Source organism: Macrobrachium nipponense, chromosome 31 (assembly GCF_015104395.2).
Source record: "Macrobrachium nipponense isolate FS-2020 chromosome 31, ASM1510439v2, whole genome shotgun sequence".
Taxonomy (NCBI): Eukaryota; Metazoa; Arthropoda; class Malacostraca; order Decapoda; family Palaemonidae; genus Macrobrachium; species Macrobrachium nipponense.
Genome location: NC_061093.1, coordinates 15,888,240 through 15,900,792, shown reverse-complemented (window position 1 = coordinate 15,900,792; position 12,553 = coordinate 15,888,240). Strand labels below are relative to the sequence as shown.

The following is a 12,553-nucleotide window of genomic DNA, read 5'->3' as shown; positions in this document are numbered from 1 at the left end:
TATACTGTAATTGGATAGATCAAGTAAAACAACTTTTATCTAAATCATTATTATAAATATATGAGTGTACTGTTTGGCTTTTGTAAATGATTGCTTGTCTCCAAAAAAATATTTTGGTTTTTAGAATTACAGGTAAGAGATCATAAACCTGCATACATTCTGACTGTGGCACTTCAGTCAGTGTCTGAAAACTTATCCCACAAATGCTGTTTTTCTCCTTCTGATTTCCCTTGTTTGTAATAAGCATACCTTTCCACTGCCTACAGAACTACACACATATGTAATTACTACTTACAAATATTCATGAAATCAAAGTCACTTACGTATAAAATCAACATTTGCAAAGATTTCTCCCTTTTTTTACCTACTCTGTTGTAAGGAACCTTGACTAACTGTTCCAGCTATTATCACAATTTTAAACAAAATATTACCTTTTGGATTTACACACAAATAAACTCAACACTTTTCCTGCAAATTATATTACCATGCAAGGTGAATGGTACATGCTGTTAATCTTATATATCTCTCTCTTAACTTTGAATAAGTGAAAAACATTAACCTCCAGTTTGTCAAGTCCTTCCCTTAAAATACATAAGCAACCAATGGAAATGTTTATGATTTACTTACTTTGTTGTTGCCTTCTGTGACTCTTCTATTTTCTTGTAATGAGCAGAAAGCAACTTTTCGATATGCTGCAATTCTGCAATTGAATCTTCTTTCCTGTAACATTTAAATCCAGTGTGAAATCTGTGCTAAAATTACACTAAATCATGAGAAAAATCAGTAAAACAATACTGTACTTACTGGACACCACAAATTCCAGACTTTTATTGACAACCTCTGACAATCCAATCCGATCATTACATATCTTAGGTAGAATTTTTACAAAAATACTTGCACATAACTGTCCTAGATGATTTAAAATAAAAGTTTACAATTTGCACCTAAGAGACTACTCTTTACTAATACAGTACTCTCAAAAAGGGTACCACGCGTCGGTATTGCGATAAAATCAAGGACCAGAAAAGTCCGTCAGAATTATGTAGAGGAGTTCAGTTCCATGTACAGTATGATGAAGCTGAAAACAATGAAGTACTAATGAGTTCTGATTCTATCAACTGCAAATGACATTATGAAAATGCACAGTTTATGGACAAAACCAACCAAAAGGAACTACAAACAGCAAAACCATAACTCACACTTTCTCCTGTACAGTGTTTTCTTTCACATCTGCCTCTTCTTTTGTTATCTTCTTGACATCATTCTCCATCTTGGCTAAAGTTTTCTTATTTTTCTTCCTTTTGCGACGGGAACTGTTGCTAGAAGAACTACTGTTCTTGCTGGTACTGCTGCTGCTGCTACTGCTGCTGCTGCTACTGCTACTGCTGCTGCTGCTGCTGCTGCTACTGCTGCTGCTACTGCCGCTGCTGCTGCTGCTGAGAGATCGACTTCTCCTTCTTTTCTTCTTCTTGTATTCTGTGTAGAAACAACAATAAATCACAATCAAGGCAAAATTCACAATTCTTCTCTATAATGATAATGAGAAAGTTCAATTAACTCAACTATAAAATATCAGTATTATACCTACCAGTAATTTAACAAAAGGAACTCAAAAATTTTACAGTACCTTTCCTCTTTTTGCGCTTACTATTCGGCTTCCTTTTCTTGTGCCTTGATTCCTGGCTACTTGATTTCCTCTTCCGGTGCTCCTGACTGCTACTTCTAGTTTCAGGCAGGATGATCGAGGAGCAATATCAGAACACAGAAAAAATACACAGGAAAAAATTATTCTCAAAAAGAATTCTAAAGAACACTATTTGATTTGTTTTCAAATTTGTAAAAATTCTATCTTAAACTTTTTATATTAACAGTTAAATGCTACCTTACCAAGTGACTACTAATTTCTCACACTACTGCTAAGTTTTTGCCAGTTTTTTTTCTTAAAAACGGAATCACTCTAACACATGATCTCTGAAACTTAATTTTTAAAAAGTACACAATTTACAAGAGTATGCTAAAGTAAATCATTCATCAAGAAAACTTAACTAATAAGAAATGAACTTACATGTACAGATGTGATAAAAATGTTTCTTTATGAAAAAATAGTAATCATGGGCATTATTATGACTGAAATACAAGCAATGTCAATATCAAGAGACTTCTGTTGGATATACAAATTTGTATGTATACCTGTACATATATTTCTGATTTATTGACATAAATCTCTTACTTAATAATGTCCAATTAGAGTGGAAAGTCTTTAATTCATTATTACAATTAACAAAATGGTAGTCAGACAACAGGTGAAGCCAATCCCACCAGGTTTATCTTACCAAGAGTCTTCATTCCCAGACTCTGCCTACAAAACATACAATATGTTTTATAGGTACTTACATGTATCATTAACTTTATCTATTGCTACATGGTGCAGGTTCGAAAATTGTTAAAATTGAATGAATAATTAAAAAATGCCCCTAAGGTTACCTCAATCTTACCTTACAGACATTAGGAGGGTGGGGGTAAGATATTGAATGTTTTGGCTGTTATTCTGTCAAAAGGGGAGGAAGGAGAGGGGGAACTCATGATAGCGGATAAGTACCTATAAAATTCATTAAAAGGGGAGGAGAGAGGGAACTCTGTGATAGCCAGATAAGCACCAATAAAATTCATCTTATCATAAAAATCATTATTTTTTTAGGAGACACTTACCCTCTATCGTTAGCTGACTCCAATACTGAGCACTGGAGGAGGGTAAGAATTTTCCCTATTACCAAAATATCAGATATTAGAAATATCTTCATTCATTGCTGTTTACCTGATGCATACGACCCCAAGGAAAGTTCTTGTCAGGTGAAGATTTTCATCAGGAGAGGTCCACTGTTGCAAAGAGGTGGAGCATGGACCCTGAATATAGCCATTGGTTGAGATTGTGCAATGCAGAATGGCAAGTTTGGCCTCTGTGCCTCCACCTCACACCCAAAATCACAATTTTTGAAAGTAAATTGTATTTCTCCTAACTATACAATTCTGAGATCCTTTACATAAGGAATTACTTTCAGTGCCAGCTGGACAGTAAACATTCCACTTTGCTTTAGGCCCAGGAACAGAGTGAGGGGTGGCATGAGGTTGGCCCATATGTAAAGGACCTCAGGTTTGTATAGTTAGGAAAAATACAATTTACTTTCAAAAATTGTGATTTGTTCCTATACATTATACAAACTACGTATCGGTCCTTTACGTAAGGAAGACTCACTTATTGGTGGGAGGAATCTGAGTCTTGTGAACAGACTGGTGTTTGCCCAACCTAAGTTCCCTCCCTGGTTGTAGGAGCAAGGGGGGGGGAACCAAGCCTCTGTCAAACTGATAAGAGTGAGACACTGCAAGATCAATGGCCAGACCTCTGGACCAATTCATAAGAGGGAGGTATGCATACCTCTTATGAATAACAAGCAAGAACTTCAAGTTATAAGTAAGTAGCCAAATATAAAGCATTGGGTTTGTCTCTTACTGTTGTCCACTTCCCCCCTTGTTAGGGAAGGGACGGATAGATGCTTCTATCCCTAACTAAAGAGATAGAATGGAGCTCAGTCACATAGCTTACCTGCACCGTTGTCCTGTCCAGCATGTGATGACTGCTACCCTCTGCTTGCAGGAAGAGGGAAGAAAAGAGAAGGAAGAGAAGCCAGTCACACTCTCATTCATTCTCCATTCACGCGATATCACAAGGATGAGATGCAATCTTGTCCTGTTAAAGGAGCTGGGTAAGCTACACAACTTGTTGAGCAGCCACTACGGGTCCCAAGGAAAATGTGTCCAAGGTCCTATGGGAAATATCCCAAAGGTAGGAGGAGGTGAAGGTGGTCTGGTTGGACCACACCCCTGCCTTTAGCACCTGTGCAACCGACAAGTTCTTGCGGAATGCAAGGGTAGGACCAATACCTCTAACTTCGTGGGCTCTCGGACGAAAAGTACCGGTGTCAGCACTCCTTTCAAATTGTACGCTTTCCTGATTACCTCACGAAGCCAGAAATAAATAGTGTTCTTAGACACTTCTTTATTGGTCACCCCACTGCTAACAAAGAGGCGTCGACACTTAGGCCTGAGATGTCGAGTTCTCTTCAGATAGCGCCGTAGCACTCTAACAGGACAAAGTAGCATCTCATCCGCATCATTACCTGTAAAGTCCTCTAAGGAGGGGATCGTGAAGGACTTGAACCTGACGTCAGGGACCAAAGGGTTCTGAGTCTTCGCTATGAAATCTAGGAAGAAATCGAGCGTAACAGATCCCCATCCCCTAGAGTGTTTAACATTGAAGGAAAGACCATGAAGTTCCCGTACTCTCTTCGCCGATGCTAGGGACAGCAGAAAGACGGTCTTGAGGGTCAGATCCATGTCTGACGACTCCCAAAGAAGCTCGTAAAGTCTATGAGTCAAACTCCTTATGACAAGAGTCACGCCATACTCAGAGGGCCTGAGTTCCCTGGGTGGGCAAGATCTCTCGAAGCTCCTCATTAGGAGAGATATTTCCATGGAAGAGGAAACATCCACTCCTCGCAGCTTTAACAGTGGATACAGAGAGGAGCTTCTCTCAGCGAAGAAAGACCTGGAAATAAGCTACCTTCTGAAGAGTAGAGAGAGACCCCGTCTAAGACCCCAACCACAGGAGACGGACCACTTTCCCTGGTATACTGCTGCAGAGGACTGTCTGAGGTATCCAGCCATCTCTGTTGCTGCTCGGCGAGAAAAGCCTCTCACTTGCAAGAGATGGTGGATAACTGCCTTCCGTGAAGATACAGGGAATGTACTGCCTGGTGGTACCATTCCACATGCGGTCGACACAGCAGGTTGTGACATGGGGGAATCTCTCACGGTGCCTCTAAAAGAAGAGCCAGCAGGTCCGGATACCAAACGGCCTGAGGCCATTTGGGTACCACCATAATCATCTGAAGATTGCTGGTGACCAGTGCCCTTCTGATCACCTTGCGAATCAGACAGAACGCGTCCTCTGCAACCACCCATGGGTCTGGCACAACGGAGAAGAAAACTGTTAGTTTTCTGTTGTGCCAGGTGGCAAACAGATCCATTACTGGGCGCCCCCACAGGTTGAACAGCCTTTCCGCCATGTCTGGGTGTAAAGACCATTCTGTCCCAATCACCTGATTCTGGCGGCTGAGCTTGTCTGCCACTATATTCCTCTTGCCTGGAATGTACCTGGCCGACAGCTCTACTGAGTGAGCTACAGCCCACTCGTGAACCTGCATCGTCAACTGGTGTTACGGGAGGAACACTAGGCCCGTGTTTGTTGACGTATGCCACTACAGTGGTGTTGTCGCTCATCAGCACCACTGAGTGTCCCATCACCCGTTCCCAGAATTCCTGGAGCGTGAGAAACGCTGCCTTGAGTTCCAGAACATTGATGTGAAGGAGCCTGTCATGTCGGTTCCACACTCTCAAAACCAGCAACTTTTCCAGGTGTGCGCCCAACCCTCGGTCAATGCGTCTGAGAACAGAAGAATCTCCAGAGGGGGAGTGCGTAAAGGCACCACTATTAAGAGGTTCCTGTCACCTACCTCCAGGCTAAATCCTCCCTTACTTCCTCCGTAAAAGGAACCAGGAAGGATGGTGGATCCCGCCCCTGTGAGCAGCACTCCTTTAGTCTCCATTGAAGAGTGCAGAGACCGCAGGTGAAGACACCTGTGAGGGACTAACTTCTCTAATGGTGACGGGTGACTGATCATGACCTGCCACTGCTGAGCTGGCTGTTCCTGTCGTGACAGAAACCGATGAGCTACTTCCCTGAACCTGCTAATCCGCAAGTCTGCGAGGAAGACTCATGCTGCTATTGTATCGATCAGCATGCCCAGGTACTTTAGTCGAGGAGGCGATCTCTGTGCTGTAGCAACTGTGAACGAGAGCTCGCCAGGACCAGCCAATTGTCGAGATACCTCATCAGATGTATCCTGACCGAATGGGCCCAAGCCGACACCAGAGTAAACACTTGTGTGAACACCTGTGGGGTGGTTGAGAGATCAAAACAAAGTGCCCTGAATTGGTACACCGTCCCGTCGAGGATAAAGCGAAGATACTTTCTTTAGGACTGATGGATGAGTATTTGAAAATACGCATCCTTCAGGTCCACCGAAAGCAGGAAATCATTCTCCCTGATGGAATTGAGCACTAAGCGTGAAGTTTCCATTGTGAACTGAGTTTGGCGAACAAATTGGTCCAAGGGAGAGAGATCTTTTCCAAGTCTCCAGCCTCCCGTAGACTTTCTCCACTAGGAAAAGTTGGCTGTAGAACGCCGGTGACTGTTCTCATACGATTTCCACAGCTCCTTTGCTCAGCATTGTTTGCATTTCTTGTTCCAGTGATATGTCCCTTGCCGAACCGGGAACTTATGCTTGGAGATGGACTGGGTGTGAAGTAAGGGGTGGCCTCAACTCGAAGGTAAGTAGATATCCCTCCTGAAGGACATCCACTACCCAGGTCTCAGCTCCGTAGCGCTGCCAAGTTGCCCCATGGCTCGCCAGGCATCCCCCACTTCCGGCAGCAGGTGAGGAGGAACGCCATCCCTAGCGTTTCCCTCTCTTCCCCTTTCGCTTAACCCCTTTTCTGTGAGAGGAGAAGGCCTGAGAGGGGGGCTGACGCTCACCTCTTAAAGCGAAAGAGGAAGGCTGGGTCTTTCCATGCGTAATCCTCGATAGTACTGATGTCTTATATTAGGAGCGGAGGAAGAGCTAGCTAAGCTCTGAGGCTTAGCCGCAGTTGCACAAGACTGCCCAGAAGTCTTCGCAACTGCCTGATGTACTAGGCAATCACTGTCCTCAGCTCTTTGCTTTTCCACCACAGCGTCCACTATCTCCCTAGGGAAGAGAGGGAGGAACCAAGCAACAGTCCATTCCTTAGACCCATTGTTACCTCATGACAAGCCACCCTGGATACGTGATTCAGGAGTTTCCTTCCTCCTCAGCACCAGGTTGGCCCACAGGCTGGCAGTCTGGTGGGCCAGGTAGGAAATAGCCCTACCTCCAGACTGGCGAGTCTCCCGAACGCTGAGTCTTCCCCAGGAACTATAGATCCCGAGGAAGCTGCGACTCTGGATACTGTGAGGAACCACAGATCCAGCCAGGAGACGGCCTGGAAAGCTTCCATGGCAGTGGATTTCAGAGGTTCTCTGACAGCAGGTGTTGCAGAGGCAATCCTGGAGTTAGGCAAGCTAACTCTGGGTCAACCTGCTTGGTCGGCAAAGGGTCTGATGAAGGCACAAAGAAACACCACTGGCAAGGCAGAGGAGTGGGAAGCAGCTTGTCTGACCTGCTGGCACTAAGTGAAGCTTCCTGTTCATAGACAAGCGTTCACCTGGTCCAGCACACCGTCAGCCAAGGAAGACCAGGGTAGCCCTACAGATGCTCTGGGTTCCTTCTTAGGACCCCACAACAAATCGAACCTAGATGGACAGTCAGAGGGGGCAACCACCGAACCTTCCCCGAGGTCACTGAGCAGACGGATTAGCGCAATGACCTCTGCGAAAGACCTCTGTATCTCGGGAGTGACCGCGTCCTGAGGCGACGGACCGTCAGATCCAGCCAGGCCAAGTCCCTCCCAAGACACACTTCCTTGAGCAGGAAGAACCTCACCAGACCCCCCTTGGTCTCCTCTAAGCACTTGAGCGTATGACCTGTCTGGTCCTAAAACCGAACTAGGCACATAGGCTCTCGTGGCTGGACTGTAAGGAGCATACTCCTCACAGTCACTCCTGTTTGCCTCACTCCTCCCAGTGTATCCTGAGGAGGTTGAAGGGACAGGTGAGGTAGACCTGAAGCTCCCACCCTGACTACCGGCAGAACTGGTAGGCTAGGAGGACTGCAGGCGACCACCAACCCGCAGTGGTGACCGGGCTGCAGGTCTGGACCAGCGATCTCCCTGCGGAGAAGCGCTGGACCGAGGACGGTAGCGTCGATCTCTCATGTCAGAGGAGCTGCTACCAGCCGTGCGGACTGTCTGATCATGCTGGTGTGATCGACGGTTGGGTGATTGGTAGCATCCACTAACATGGTGAGAGCGAGCACCATCCTAAAGACGCGTCATGGTCCCGGAAGCAGCCGAAGCTGTTCCCGGGGACCTGGGGACTTCCTCCCAGCCTCGCCTCGTGTTTGGTCAGGTGGGACAGTCACATCAACCCTGGGTACCGGGCGATCGCTACGCGAGCAATCGCTGGTCTGGCGAGAGTCACCTGAGTGACTCTTACCATCCTTCTGCCCCGTGCCTGGGCCCTGGCAGTGAGCATACTCAACTGCCTGGACTCTGGCTGCACGACCGTATATTCGGTGACACTCTTTGGTGAGTGGCCGAGACGTATCCTGGTCCAGAGGTGAAACCTCTAGAGCCAGGAGCTGAGGTACCAGCAGTGGCTGGTACCTCCATGGTCCCCGTCTTTCTCTTCCCTGAGGAAGGAGAGATGGACCCCGTCCTGAAGGAAGGTGAGACAGACCCTTAGAAGTCTCTGTGCGACACTTCTTGGGGGGGGGGGTGGGGGGGGGGGGGGGGGGGGGGGGGGGGGGGGGGGGGGGGGGGGGGGGGGGGGGGGGGGGGGGGGGGGGGGGGGGAGAGAGGCCACCTTCTTTTTCTTCCACTGCTGGGGAGCCTTGGAATAGAAGGGGAAGAGGCGGCAGGAGACGAAGACGAAGAAGACCACGACACATTCCTCTTCTTCTTTGACTTCTTCTTCGCCAGCTTCCTCAGGACAGCAGACAAGTCTCCCATCCAGGACGGAGCTGGGGCGGCTGCTGCAGCAGCAGGGCCAAGCTCCACCTAGGCAGGAGGGACTGAAGGAGCAGCAGCACTTCCACGGGCAGGGACAGGGGCAGCAGGTACAGTGAAGGCAACAGGAGGTAGGTCCAAGGGTGAGCTCTTCGGGCACTCAAAATCAGGTGGAGGAGCGAGGACAGCAAAAACCTGGGGAAGGAGGAGGGTAATACTCCACCTTGGAGACACGTGGCACTGGTGCCTGCACCGCAGCAGTGGGGGTAACCATCGTCACATGCTGGGCATAAACCAGGTGAGGTGGTGCCGCATACCCCGGGGTATATACCGTAGTGGTTGTCCTCAACTCCATCACATATGTGACTGGGACTGCAACTAGTTGTTGTAGGAGTCCCTGGATGCTCAGAGTGCCAGGAAGACTCAGCGATCACCATACCTGCTGCAGATCCCTAACCGCAGAGGTAGACAAATATGTGGAAGAAGGGCAGTCAGGTAAATGGGGAGGGAGCTCCTGTTGGCTCAGAGGGGGAATTATCCCCCCCCCCCCCCCCGAAACAGACAGAAGTTCCCGAGTATAACTCCAGGTCGGCATGTCTCCCTCCTTCCTCTGCACTTGGCAGATCGAGTGAAGAGGCGGCGAGAGATATGTCCCCCAAAGGAGAGAGGGTCATGCGAGGAAGCTTACGAGGGGGATGGAAAGAAGACGACGTGTCTGTAACCAGCAGTGTCGAGGGAGAGCTTTCTGACGATACCCTGGCTGACTTACGTGGCTTCTTCCTCCTCTCGTATCTCCCCCACTGCTCCTCCAACCAGGAAATACAAGTAACACAAGTAAACTTTTTTACACTCACGCCCTCGGCACCTTGCGCAGAGGGCGTGAGGATCCACATCTTCACTAGAGTGAAATACACCACACTTTCTACCCCCCCACCTCCAGGACATATTCTCCGGTTGGATGGGGGGCATAAGGGCTTATCTGACTTGTGGGCTTACATGTTGCAATTATGTCAGAATCAGACAAAATACACAAAAAACCACAGGCAGAAATAATACACAAATACACAACGAAAAAGGCTTAAAGCCAAAAATGACATAGACCATTCTCATAACAGAGGCGCGCAGAGAGGTAAACAACACGTCTGCACCTGACAGCGGTCGAAAGCAAAGTGGAATGCTTACATCCAGTCGGGCGGGACTCCCGACCATTGGACAAGCAGTTACTGCCTAACTACCTTGTTATTGAATTTTACGACCAGCCCGAGAAGAGTCTACTTGAGACTCAGAGGTCTGGAAAAACTAACCCCTATTAATAATAATAATAATAATAATATTGAATTTTACGACCAAGTTCCAGCTGGCGCTGAAAGTAATTCCTTATGTAAAGGGCCGATGGTTTGTGTAACATGTAGGAACAATAACACACCAATTTTTGCCCAAAAAAATGTGGTTCTAAATCAGCTTTTTCCAATAAGGAGCATTAGCTCTGCAACATAAGTCCAACATATTAATGCTAATGAACTTTGTTTGCCCCCTACCTAAGAGAAACAAAGCAAATACAACTGAGCATTATAACGAAAAGTATGATATTACCATGTACGAACTCCAATGCATAAGGTTCATCACTTACCCAGGATGGAGTCAATAGTAAAAACCTCTACCTGTTCATAACACATAGGGGGAAGACTAGGAGAAATCTCCCGTCACAACTACAGGTGCTAGTGTACGGATATCGACGGCCCTCAAGTTGTCTACAGAAAGGTTGATGAAAACTAATCGATGTAGCTGTTGGTCTGAATAGTAAACTTTCATCTTCAAAAGGGGACAATGTTCTGGAGACAGTGCATGGTTTGCTCCCAAGATTAAGGATTAATATAGAAAGTCATGGCATTGTACGACCTAGGAACCTAAGGATTCTTGACAATGCAAAATAAGTTTCTACTCTGCTTCCTTAATGGTTAAGAAATGGTTAAGATGGGATGTATAAATCCCTATAGCACTAATAAGGCATCTATGAAGCTCTTCTTCCTCAGCTCTGCTCCAGATTGTGAACAAACTACAAACAATTATCATATGTAACCCACTTACTCTTTTAGCCAAAGCCACAGCCATCAAGTAGAGTATTCTAAGAAAGAGCCTTGAGAGAAGCCTCTCCGGGGTAGAAAAGAGGGCCCCTATGGCGTCTTTAAGCCAACAACTAGGTTTCAAAAAAGTTGCTTGGCAAAACCCTCAGCAGTCCAGCTGAAAAGTGTGAACAGTTTTGCCTAAGTCAGCATGGATTTATGCCTTGATGGATTAAAGACAATCCTTTGGCATCTCCCAAGAAGTGCAACTTGTTAATATTGATAATATTAGTGTGAATAGAGGTACAGTTAAAGGAATGAAAGAGGTTACAGCTAGGGGTCGAAGGGATGCTGCAAAGACCCTTAAGTAATGCCTATAGTACCGCGTGATGTTCACTGATGGCACTACCCTTTATGGGAAAAAGTAGCCCCAGAACCAGATGGTATCAAAAGACCAGGCACTAAAGATCTCATAATTCATCTGAGAGAAACTTGAAAGTCAAAAGCTCTCTCATTAAGTAGACTCACTGACGCAGAAGCCTCATGTGGACTCGATGATGCCTTGGACTCGCTAACACCTGTGCAGACTTGCTAATGCCCATGTGGACTCACTAATGGCTGTGAAGACTTGATAAAAGCCATGCGGACTCGCGGACTCACTAACAGCCATGCAGACTCGCTACAGCCATGCAGACTTGCTATGGCTGTGCAAACTCTCTAACACCCATGTGAACTTGCAGATGCAGTGGAATTACTGAAACCTGTGCGGAATTACTGACGCATGACACAGGCAGCTATGTGGACTTGCTGACAACCGTATGGACTCCCTGACAACCATGCAAACTCACAAACAACCGTGTGGACCTGCTGAAAACCATGCTCTTAATGAACTCAATAGTAATGCCTTGCACAGCTTCAACGACACCTCATGCAAACCAAAGACATATGCAGAACTGTACACGGACTTGACACCTTGTGGACATAACAGTGGCCTTGTCAAAAGTAAAACCTGGACCATCGGTGATAAAAAGGAAGAACTGGCATGAATGCTTACTCCTGATAACCTAACTACAAACTCAGGGCTGCTATCAATGGCTGCAAGCACAATGGCAGCACTCACTACAGTTATCTAGCCTGGACAAATTGCTAGAATAACCATAGGACAACAGGGTCAAACATAAGAACGCAGTCCTTGAACATCCTGGGATGTTAAGTCCTTGTCTGGAAATCGGGTACTACCAGGACTGTTGGCAGGGGTGCAGAGGTGATAGGCAAGTCTGCATCCGCAGAGTGGCCAAGAGAACGAGGGGACACTATCCCCGCCAATGCACTAACACACTCGATGCAAAAGAATCAAACTGTTACATAAAATTCAATTTCAGACTTAACCAAGTCAATATGTACGTAATTGCATTACATCTAGCCTACTACCCTAAACTGACATTCTGGGTTAGATCTATCTATATATACAGAAGAAACTACAGACTTAGATCTATCTTTCTGACCAGGTGTTAATTCTAAAAAAAACCTAGATTAAAAACTGTTTTATTTACTATCTCCTAAGTCTATCCTTCCCTCCTAATTTGGCAATTTATCATCATCTCTATCGCTTCCAAAGACCAATCCTTGGAATGATTACAAAGGTTGTCTGAATCACAATTCACCTCTAGTTGATCCATGCAGGGTTTGTGCATACTTATGTCAATCAACCCAATCTGGTATTGCAACCA

General features: G+C 46.2%; 1 protein-coding gene across 3 annotated transcripts in view; it reads right to left on the bottom strand.

The window, feature by feature from the left end:
* LOC135206645 (tetratricopeptide repeat protein 14-like) overlaps nt 1-12,553 on the bottom strand; it is a 273,980-nt gene that overhangs the window by 65,034 nt on the left and 196,393 nt on the right. For all 3 annotated transcript variants that reach the window (XM_064237996.1, XM_064237998.1, XM_064237997.1), the window contains exons 14-16: nt 1,628-1,722; nt 1,200-1,476; nt 628-720 (exon numbers count right to left, since the gene is read on the bottom strand). In XM_064237996.1, the coding sequence (XP_064094066.1) occupies nt 628-720; nt 1,200-1,476; nt 1,628-1,722 (465 nt within the window). The remainder of the gene's footprint in view (nt 1-627; nt 721-1,199; nt 1,477-1,627; nt 1,723-12,553) is intronic.